Genomic DNA, 11,248 nt, shown 5'->3' with positions numbered 1-11,248 from the left:
TGGGGGAAACAGAAATAACCTAAACACGTTTTCCTCGTTTTGTCTATAAACTACGGCGACAGACTCCAAATGGAAAAGAATCCAAAACATTTCCCAGAAACACTCACCGCAGGGTTTTGGTGCCTGACCGGAAGCAGCTACCAGCACCAGGCTGAAGCAGGACAGCACACAGACGGAGTTCATATTGAGAAATTTCTGGAGCAGGACAACCTGTAGGCGCCTTGAGGAAAGTCCAAACACAGTCCTCCTTATATAGCCGCACTCAGCTGACTCTGTTCACATGTTCTGCTAATAGCTAGMTTGTTTTTTGTTCCACAGTCTTCAGATAAGAACGTTTAATTTGGTTAGAGGCTATTTGAGCTCACTAAAAAAATGGCGCGTTATCATGTCTACAGAGTTGAACGACTAAATGCTGATGAGGGAATTCAGCCATTTGATTCTGGTATGTTGGAGTAGTGATGCAGGATGCTAGGAGGGCTGGGCTAATAAAATAAACAATGGACATTTCGGCACTAATGGAAAAAATATGAAACATTCACGAGCTGTGAAAGTTTCTCAAGACGCCACGAGTCTTGTTATTCATCATAAGATACGATAATTTAACTCTGCACAAGCAGCCAAGTATATTTTGATGCATTTGGAGCATTTTTTTTTTTAAATGTGTGAAATTGATTTATCAGCATCACATGGCAGTTGCCAGGAGTGTTTTTTGTTTTATCTGCAGATGGGAATGTTCCCAAGTTCAGCGTRTTTTATCCTCTCCTCCACTGTTCAAACAACAACCCACGTTTTTTTTTTTCTTCTTTTTTGACGGAGCCATGAGTTTCCAAAGCTTTCATAATCATAACAGAAGCTTTTTTTTGGATGGTAGSAACAGACGGATTCCCACAGACAAAACTTCATACACAAACTAACAAAGTAATCATGATGAGAAAATAYGAAATGTGTGTTTTATTGTCAAGTGTTTTCAATGTGTGAACATACWCGTTCTTAAAGATGCAACCCCCAGAGACGGATGCAAACATGGAGAAGGAGCATTTTAAACTGGAACAAACTTCCAGAAAACTGCAAAATTGCTGAAACWCTAAGGGCTGTTAAATCAAAGATGAAACCCCACTTGTTTAGAATTACCTTTGATGGAGAAATATCTGGAAAGTAGATCACAGTTTTCATGATGTCTCTTTATTCTGCCACTACCTTGGAATATTTCCTTTTATCATGTGTTTTAATCGTGTTCAGGACTTTGAACTACCGAATTTGCTAAAAATGTAAAATATGAATTAACTTGACTTAAGATGCAAGGAGAGGTACTGGGCAGGTGTTCTCAGCTTACATTTTCAAATTTGTAGTATCCTGAGGCTGAATTGCTTTTTTGATATGCAGAAGTGTCGCAATATGAAGATTGAACAACTGGTTTCTGAAATTTAAATTCTGAGAAATGCACCAATGTGACAAAAAAAATAAAACAAACTGCACAATGTGTGGAGAATTTCAGCCGCACGTGTCGAAAAGCAAACATCGACCTCCACAACTGACCAACGAACTGAAATGCATTTTATCACCATTTAAACAAAGCGATTTAAGATAACTTCAAACAGGCCAGGGTAAATGTAATGTTTATTTCYCAATATGCATCATAAATTACAACCTCTTTGTAATCCTTGTCCTAGCAAAAAGTACATCAGACATTTCAGTGCAAAAAGCTGAAGCCATGTTAATTAAAATAACACTTGACCGCCTTTCGTTAAATCGCAAAGCCAGTGGTAGACGCATAAATTAAAAAATAAATAGAATTAATAAAAAAAACAAAACAGACCAGCAAATGCTGAAACAAACAGAAGAGATGTTTAGAGAACAACTTATTATTTTTGGTTTAGGTTTCCTGTTATGCAGCAAAGTGTCAACTTACAAAATCCCTTCCATATACATGTATGAATACCGACGTTATTAAACATGTTATAATCTTGTTACAGTTTCTAACAGAAGTATCACTGAGATGACTCGGGATTTCTGCGTATTTTTTGTTCTCAAATAAATATTTACAGTAGATTTGGGGACATTTTTTTAGTGTGTGTGTGTGTGTGTGCACCCGATTGGAGAATCAAGCTGAAAAAACAAACCCTGTTCAACTTTTTTTTCAAATTTTTTTTTTACTTTTTCCCCGTGAACGTCAAGTTATACGCAGAAACCCTGAGCGCAGACATTGTGCAAACAGAACCAACAAGCTTGTTTGTGTAGTGAAGCGAGTCCAACAAATGTGCCGCAGTCGCGCTCACTGACCGCAGTGAAGTGTGGTTGAAAAGGCTTTAACGCATTCCGACATGATCTCTAAAGTGAAACAGTTTCCGACTCCTACAAATGGTCGCTCAGAATCTAGTCGCGTTTGTCTGTTCCGATCGCTTCCTCACAACGGATCTAGACTAGAAAAAGCACCGTTAGTTCACCTTGCTCTGCTGAATTCAAAATACACAAGTTGTGTTTCGTTTTTCCTGTGAAATAAAATGCTGCTTTATTTTATTCACCATAAACCCTACCTGATTGTTATACATTTACCTTTACACTCTGCCTGTCCAACAGAGTGTTTTCCTAGCGCTGTCTTGGTAACAAGCTAATTGAAGCTTTTCCAATCTGAAATAAAAATGACCGTGGCACGAGTAAAACGCACACAAGCGAACGGGCAAAAGCAAATGAGGACCGTGAAATAAGACAAACCCTCAATGGAGAGACGCTTTGTCGAATCAAACATATTTTTCTAGAAATTATAACTGTTAAAGTCAAATTTAGAGAGCTTGTCTAGTGGTATAAATTGAGTTCAGCTTAGTGTCTGTAAGAGGAGAAACTGCTTACATTTAGGACCGCAGAGATTAAAGCAAATGCGACACAATAAGAACAAAACTGGTTCTTGAAGGTGGTCAAAAAGAAAAACAAAGAAAACTCCCTAAAAAAAACATTGCTCCGACGTTGCAGAAATTTCAGATGTTGAGTGTGGCATCCACATTTCAAGTCTTAAGTCAAGAGTTTATGGCCCCTCGGTTGTCTGACCCTCCATTTTGTCCTCTGCTGGTCCAGGGCCTTCTGTCAGCAGTCTGTAGCGTTCGAGTCGCTGGCAGGTTTCCGCCGTTGCCTCACAGATTTCTCCTCATCCTGCAGAGCAGAAAAAAGTCATTTTAAGGTTAAAGTGTGACACTCGAGGCCTCTTTCTGCTTCAATAATTTTTTTCTGAAAACCAGGGCCCTAAAGGAGGCGATGCTTTTGATATTACCCTAAATATTCAAGCTTTGCAGCTTGAATATTGAATAGTCATATTCCAACTCATATTTAAAAATGTTCTGTATGTTTTCTTTACGCGTTCCAACATAACATAGAAGTTATTCTTTGAAACAGATCTTTCACTCAATGGTTTCAGTTTTATTGTCGCTGATGTTGCCTAGTTGAACATGGTAACAAGACATCGTTAGATTTTAAACAGCGACACATTCTGGGTAAAACACGTCATTTGCTGCACTGCATCCCAGGTGGAGAACATGAGAGGAAACTGAACTGCTGGGTAAAATGTTGTCACCAAGCTGTCACTAACCAAAACTTCAACAGAGAAGTCAAACTTTACTCAACTAGAAGTTTACAAAACCGCCAAACGAGTCACTGCTTTAGAGTTCATCAAGAAAAATTAACTTAGTGGAAGCCAAGTACGCGAAACGTGATGAAGAGAAAGTTATAAAGTAGCTTTAGTATTTTTCAATAAGACTTTATGTGGATTCATTCTATAAGAGGGTAAATGAAGGGGTCAGCAACTCAAATTTAAGACTTTTAAAGACAATCATGAMTAAAATTTAAGACCTATGTCATGATAGAGATGTACAAGAGACATGCAAGTGACCAAAACTGTGAAATTTCTGGGGTCTTTTTGTGGCTCGTTGTCGTAGGAACTTTGTGCTACGATGGCTAATGGCTTTTTTGTTAGCCAGCTAGCTAGCAGGTATTTTCAGCCTGTTGACGGTGGCCGTGACCAGCTTGAGTCACAGAACGCAGTGAATGAAGGAAAGTCTGCACACRGCTCAAACTTTGGCCTGATTAAAAAGAATGTATGAAATTAAATATTCTTACCACGACAAGACTTAAGACCTTTGATTAACGTATTTAAAGCCTACTTACATTTTTAAGAAAATAATTCAAGGCCTTAATTTTAGATAAATGAGTCTAACACCCTGTATAACCTACAGAATATTTGACTGTTCAGACATGAACCAGAAACCAGAAGCAGACACAAGCCTCTTGTTTTTTTTGTGTCTTTTATTTATTTCTCATCAGGACTCACAGTCTGGAAAACGCCGTTCTGTCCCCACTCTTCTGGGGACTGGTCCTCGGCTTCCTCTTGCTCTTGCTCTTCCTCATCCCCCTCTTCCTCTCTCACAGTGTCCATCCCATCTTCCTCGTACTCCGTCAGATAGTCTGATTCCTCCGCTGGACACAGAGATTTAAGGCACACATTATAGAGGTCACTCAACTGGGCCCACAATATAAATAACACCTACTGTATTAGTAGCAGGGGCCATTTAGAGTAGCAGAAAATTCTAATTTAATTGGTATCCTGGACCCTTTAATTGGTATTAATACTAAAAAGAACAAGTAAGAGGCTCCAAATCTTATTGATTCCTAACCCTAACACACGAATAAAGCAACGTCTGTTCCAGAAACATGCCGCTACGGGCAGAACTGACATTTCCTCCGTTCTGGGAAGCAGGTTTCACCTTCTGTAGCCACGTAGCTTTGCACCGGCTCTATCCTGGACACGATCTCCGCAAGATCCGTGAAGTCAGCCCCGGGACACGTGTCGATCTGAGAGACAAAAGGATTTTCCTCCTTATATTGTAAATCCACATCTGTTGTAGTGAACGTGTATGTTCTACAGGAAACCAACAGCGTTCATGATGTGTGTGTGTGTGTGTTATAGCGGGGCTCACATCCTCCGTCCTCTTGCTGCCGTTGTAGTCAGCTGAGCGGTGATCCCTCAACATGTTCTTGATGATGTCGCCCCGCGCCCAGCCGGTGAACAGCATCTTGGCGTGCTGATAACCGATCTCCTGCAACAGACGTTCAAAAATGCTGAAAGTTTTAGAAAACACTTGTTTTTTCTCCAGCTAATTAGTGATATAACATGGCCGAACTTTAGGAGGATAGAAGTACTTGAGTTTATATTCAATTTGGAGGCGTGTGTATTACACCTCCAATCAAGTCACAATCAAGTGACTGTGTTGCCTTCAGTTATAAAAATATCAAACGTGATTTAAAAGACATTTGACTTTGCAATTTACGGCCTTTAATTTGGGTCTCTGTCTCTTTAAGAAGCTCCTGCTCTTCTAAATGTGCTCTAGGAATAAATCGTCACTCACATAGATCTCATCAAACTTGCCAAAGTCCATGGTCTTGAAGCGGTCGATGGGRGGTCTGATGTACTCGCAGTAGGCACTTTTCTTTACCACCTCCAGCTGCCGCACACAGGACACATACGCCAAGCGTGACTGGATCTCCGCCATGTCCGGCACCTGAGGGAGGAAATTAAGCCAACTRGAGTATTGTGATTGTATTCCMGAAATTTTAGTAGATTTCATAGATTTATTTTTTTCAGCAAACAGTCCTCAAAGGCTGTAAACTCCGAGTCCATCCCGTTCTTTACCTTAACTTTTTCTGCCCAGGGATTGATCCGCTTCCAGAGCAGCCACCAGCCGGACAGGCTGTCGCCGTAGTTACAGAGGTCCGTTTCGTCCTGGCTGCCCACATCAATGGCGATGACCGTCCTGGTACCCACGTTTCTCGCAATGTCCGCTGTTTGGACGTTTAACATCAACCCGGAAAAACGAAAACCAGCAGCAAAAAAGCAGAGCAAAGTTACCAGCGTGTTCGTGGATTCGATTGTTTGGACGCCGACTCAGGGCGGAACAGAGTCTGGATGGACTTGAACCACAAAAATGTGGGTTTGTGCTGATGTACTTCAGATTATTTATGGCCAATTTGTTAGATGAAAACTACATATATCCAGTTCGAAAGGTATGGAGTCTAAATTGTGGCTTTTCTGTCTCTGTCTTAGAATTCTGTGGCTATAAACATTTTTGTGGCGTTGAATTACTTTAAGGACAGAAACAGGAAGTCTATCCGCAAACCCCCAAACAATCAACCTTCAGTATGAGCCAGGAAATACAATAAAAAACAGCTGAATTCATTACATGTAAGATACTGATTTAAAGGGGTTTCTTCAAGCCTTTTGTCTGGMTTATCAGAAGAACGCAGAGACAAAATGTCCAAATATTAGTGTTTCGTCTGATTATTTCCTCTGGCGAGTCTTAATCAGTACAATGTACAGCTTAGAGCAGCACGTCTGGRTTTAACCCGAGTCCAATAGAGGCCAGATGCTGCTGCCTTAAATGCATTCAAGAGATAAATGTAATTATTTATAAATCAAAGTTCCTCCCCTCAGTATCAACACACACAGATAACGTTTATGTTTTCCACAGTTGACAGAAAYTGACTTCATAATTTCAAAATGACAGACAGACGTGGGGGTGGGCGATTTGCATCGGGGTTGCTTATTTTTTTGGAATCAGATTGGGCGCAAGTTAAAATTGAGCGTCATAATAAAGCCAAAATGAGCCAATTTAGTTCCTCAGTTATGCCTTTTGTTAACGTATAGATGTCTTAAATAAATAAAAGAGAAATATCTAAAATGAGATAATGACAGCATACGAAATCGCCCAGCCCAACAACAAATCAGAAATACCAACTTAACAATTTYRGATTTTCTTGTCAGGACAAACTGGTGTGCTGTGCAAGATAAAAGCAAATATTCTTTGTTATTTTTTTTTGTTTTTAGTGCAAGACTGAAGGCAAATTCTCCACCCAATGTTTACTTGATCCACACCAGGCTGCTTGACGGGGCAAAAATCCTCTCAGCCACTTCAATATCAGGACCAATGGCTACAAGTTTAATAAAATGCTGACTTTTCCCGTCTTTAAACCAGAGCTGTATTCAGCAAACATTCAATCATTTATTTAACTGAAATAAAATTGAACTGACGGAAGACGCATTTGAGAAATTCACCTTTATGGTCTTAAATTATTCATATCCCTGGCAGATTTAAGCTTAGATTAATCTATTCAATTTTAACTACATTTCCTTCTGAATGGGCGTAATCATAACATTTTGGAGTGACTTAATCAGAAGGGGGATACAGATTAAGGTGATGGCAAAGAGTCACCACTTCTCATCTCAACCCAGGAGATGAGAAACTSTAAAAATCTGCTGAGCAATAATGGGGACAGATCAATTACATTTATTTTCACAACCGAGTTTCCTTTTATTTATTTATTTGAGCTCACTTCAATTTTTAAATRAAATTTGTCAGGGGTATGAATAATTTTAGGCTTAACTTTACATAGAGGTGCATTTCAGTACGTAAAAGAATAATCAAAACCTTATTTCATTTATTTAATTCAAAAAGTGAATTTCATTTCTACGCATTTAGTCAACAGAATGAACACAAACTGGATTTAAACATATCACTGTGTGTGTAATGAATCTCTGTAAAATATGAGATTTGTTATCTTAACTCAAAATAAATCAATATTTGACTTGAGATTAGATGAGTTAAGTAACAATGTATACTGGTTTAATGTTTTTTAGACTGGGAAAACTCAGCATCACCACTGGACTACCCTCATCTAACCCTGTCTCCTTACTTACCGTTACAGGTAAACATTAGTAAATTGATTAATACGGCTCCCCCTCATACAGCGCTTCCCCATCCATCGCTCCACCTCCCCCCCGCCTGGAGCTGGCCAGACATTCAGAGGCACKGAGCGTTTTGGGGGCTGAGGGACTCCACCTGTACTTGCCTGGCAGGTTGTTGATGTAGCCACCGTCCATTAGCAAGTTGCCGTCTTTGGGGTCGCAGAGAGGCGGCAGGTACCCCGAGAGGGTCATGCTCGCCCGTACATAGCGCCACAGAGAGCCTGGCACACCAGGGAGGAGGAAGGAAGGGGAAGGGGGGGATAACATCTCAATAACGTTTCCTACACCTTATTTGATTAGTGCTGACACAGACCGCAACCCAAACAGCAGAGGGAGCTCAGCCAGAGGGCGGCAGCTGATCCCCGCGTATGCTGGGACTGCCGTGCTGCTCATCTTTAGACTCTGTTGCAAACCTCATTACCCGACACAGAAGCCCTGTGAGACTTATGCAAAAGGTAATAAAGCAAATGGCAACAACCCCCCAAGAGAGCACAGAGGCTATCACAGACCTCCAAACGGTGTCCCATCAACAGTGCCTCATTGCTTCTAATTGTGCGAAATTATTTCTTTTGTAAATGTCTACATAGATAGCTACATAGCTAGATAATTAGCTGACTAATTATCTAGCTAGTAACTAGCTAGATAATCAGCTGTGTAGCTACATAACTATTTAGCTCACTAGATAGCTAGGTAGCTGGATAGATAGATACTTAGCTGTATAGCTAGCTAGATAACTAGCTTGATATCTAATTAAATTAGATATTTAGACATAGATATCTAGATATCCAAATATTTTAATGTATCTAGCTAGATATTTAGATATCTTGCTAGCTATACAACTAGTTATCAATCTAGCTAGATATTTAGCTAGCTAGAAAGTTATTTAGATATCTAGATATCCAAATATCTAGAAATATAAATCTAAATATCTAGATATATTTAGATATCTAGCTAGCAAATATACATCTAGCAATATATCTAGTTATCAATCTAGCTAGATATCTAGCTAGCTAGATGGAAGCAAAGCTCCTTTACTTGCAATGTTTATTGACAAAGCAGCAGCAGATGTTGACTGGACAACATTTCAAGGTCTGATACTGTGAACATGGCAGAGAAGCAACCAGCCTACTCAGTCCTGCAGCACAGCTCAGAGCCAGCAGGGGGCAAGAGAAGGCTAGACGCTGCATGGGTTGGAAGGATAAGGAGCACCACAGAGAAAAGCGAGGGGTGCCGCTGTGCATGTAGTATGCTGATTGCTAAGGTGGGATTATCCTACTAAAACATGACTATAGAGAGGCAACCGGCTTAAATTTCGATTCAAGGGCTTTGTTCGGTTTAGATAAGGGTTTACAGTGTGCAACAACAGGATCCAGAACACATTCTCATATTTACAGCTGATCTTCAAGAACTGGCATGCAAATTAAAAGGAAGCAAAGCCAGGGAGAAGGACAGGAGCTGAGCAGGAGAGGCTGAACATGTTCCTGTAGGTAGAGATGATTGAAGTAAAAACAGGAGAGTGACACGCTCCCGGGGGGGAGGAGGGGGATGGCATCAGTTCAGCCCACGTGGACAGAAACACTTCGATCCTCCGAAAYGCAGAGCGATCCGTAGCAACAGAAAACACACGATGAAGGTTTGGTGTTTCATGAGACTTCAGAGTTGCAACACTATTCATTATCCTTAAACTTTTTCACATTTTATTAATGTTAAAACCAAGAAATTCAAAGTATTTTATCGGGTAAAAATCTGAACATTTGTRGCCAATGTTTATATTCATGTTATGGCTCGGCAAAGTGGCAAAAACGGTATCCTGATAAGGATTTCTTATCAGTCAATATTAAACATTTATTGATTAGTTTTTTTTGTTTTAAATATCCAGCCAAACTGGTAATATGACATTTCCTGTTTTATCCACATTTTTCACTCCACACAGTCGTTTATTTTTAAGCGGTTATGAGGCACGGTGGCCAAACCTGAAACTGCTGCTGCGCACGTTACTGAGCAGGTTGTTGCTAGGTAACCAAAGAGTGAGTGAGTTGGTTGATCCCACCAACCTAGCCTAGCTGGCAGTGAGAGGTTGGGCGGCTAAAGTCTTTCAATCTGTCTACATTACCCAGAATGCTGTGCGGTTCTGGATTGGAGTTCAGTAAAAGTATTGAAAATTCTATCRGATGCATTATCTACCGATACGCGTCTATCTCCATATGTGTTGCCATTGATTTATTCCCCGGCACTAATCTATGTGTTTCTCCAACACATAAAATGCCATTAAAATGTGAAAAAGTTCAAGGAGCGTGAAGAGTTTCGCAACAAATCGCTATCTCCATGTCAAAATCAACTCATTAACCCTCAACTTATTGTAGAAAAAAAAAAAAATATATATATATATACTAAAAAAAAAAAGCCAGCACAGACAATTTTTTTTGTGTCATATTATGAACTTCCAAGGGAAAATAAATTATTTTAGCTCAAATGTCTTGGACAAAAAGAAACTTCGTGGTCATGCATAAGACGCTCAAACATGCCCAGGGAGCATCTCAGATCTCGGAAATGTTGCATAGCTGGATTATAGTCCAACACACTGATTTAAGAACAGAAAGGCTTATGTGGGTGTATAACAAAGCCAGTGGGATCTAGAATAGGACATGTAAAACAGGATACTTAAACTACATCTATAAAGTATTTCCTTCCAAACCATGGGCTCCCAATGTCCACCTGGTCAAGGATGGGTTAGTTACAAATGAGAACTGGGATAACAGTAAAGAGGAGGGTAGCCAAGTGGTTGACCGTCTATTCAGGGACCGTGGGGAGAGAGACAGAGGTGATTTTTGGTGAGTGGGTGTTTGAACTCTGACCTGGGACATTGTTAACATAGCAACCATCCACAAGCAAGTGGCCATCCTTGGGGTCGCACAGGGGAGGTAAATAGGGGGTGTAGGAGGCGCTGGCTCTAACATAGCGCCAGACGCAACCTGTCGGGGAAATGGAGATGGACAAGGAGGATCACATCAAATATGAGCCGGACTCCACGTCACAGATGGAGAAGAAAAAAAAAACAGGAGGAGGAAAAGAAAACAAAATGAGAAGGACAGTGAAAGGAATAGAGAAGAAGGCAAAAGACGGAGAGGAAGAAACGCTTGAGACACAGAGACAAAAAGCTAAAGAGGCTCCAAGGAGAAAAGAAACAGAAAGAAACGGGATGTTTTCTCACTAAAGTCTACTTACAGTAATGTGCAAAAGTCTTGGGGCATCCCAGTTCTCTTTATACAACGTTGGTCAACTTATCATTGTAATAAAAGTCTTTCTTTATTGGCTTTTAAGAATGCATTTAAACTGTTCCTTGTTAGAAGATACACAACCTGAATTTTAAAAGCAAAAAGAAGGTGCACAAGTTTGAAGTTATCGTGGATTTTGTCTGATATGAATAGTCAAATTCACACGCACCGGCTCTAATAAACACATACA

General features: G+C 40.2%; 2 protein-coding genes across 5 annotated transcripts in view; both read right to left on the bottom strand.

Moving 5' to 3' along the window:
* Positions 1-433, bottom strand: part of LOC103466375 (ependymin-like) — an 8,342-nt gene extending 7,909 nt beyond the window's left edge. For both annotated transcript variants that reach the window (XM_008411932.2, XM_008412007.2), the window contains exon 1: positions 108-433. In XM_008411932.2, the coding sequence (XP_008410154.1) occupies positions 108-183 (76 nt within the window). In that variant the 5' untranslated portion in view covers positions 184-433. The remainder of the gene's footprint in view (positions 1-107) is intronic.
* A 1,167-nt stretch (positions 434-1,600) lies between these two features.
* Positions 1,601-11,248, bottom strand: part of pnpla6 (patatin-like phospholipase domain containing 6) — a 36,396-nt gene continuing 26,748 nt past the window's right edge. Inside the window, exons 30-37 of one of the 3 annotated variants that reach the window (XM_008412136.2) lie at positions 10,639-10,755; positions 7,888-8,004; positions 5,675-5,823; positions 5,391-5,543; positions 4,962-5,081; positions 4,749-4,836; positions 4,316-4,461; positions 1,601-3,144 (exon numbers count right to left, since the gene is read on the bottom strand). In XM_008412136.2, coding sequence (XP_008410358.1) covers positions 3,079-3,144; positions 4,316-4,461; positions 4,749-4,836; positions 4,962-5,081; positions 5,391-5,543; positions 5,675-5,823; positions 7,888-8,004; positions 10,639-10,755 — 956 coding nt within the window. In that variant the 3' untranslated portion in view covers positions 1,601-3,078. The remainder of the gene's footprint in view (positions 3,145-4,315; positions 4,462-4,748; positions 4,837-4,961; positions 5,082-5,390; positions 5,544-5,674; positions 5,824-7,887; positions 8,005-10,638; positions 10,756-11,248) is intronic. The other 2 variants (XM_008412304.2, XM_008412223.2) reach the window with 2 other exon arrangements.

This window comes from Poecilia reticulata, linkage group LG1 (genome assembly GCF_000633615.1).
Source record: "Poecilia reticulata strain Guanapo linkage group LG1, Guppy_female_1.0+MT, whole genome shotgun sequence".
NCBI lineage: Eukaryota > Metazoa > Chordata > Actinopteri > Cyprinodontiformes > Poeciliidae > Poecilia > Poecilia reticulata.
This window is presented reverse-complemented; position numbering and strand designations above follow the sequence as displayed.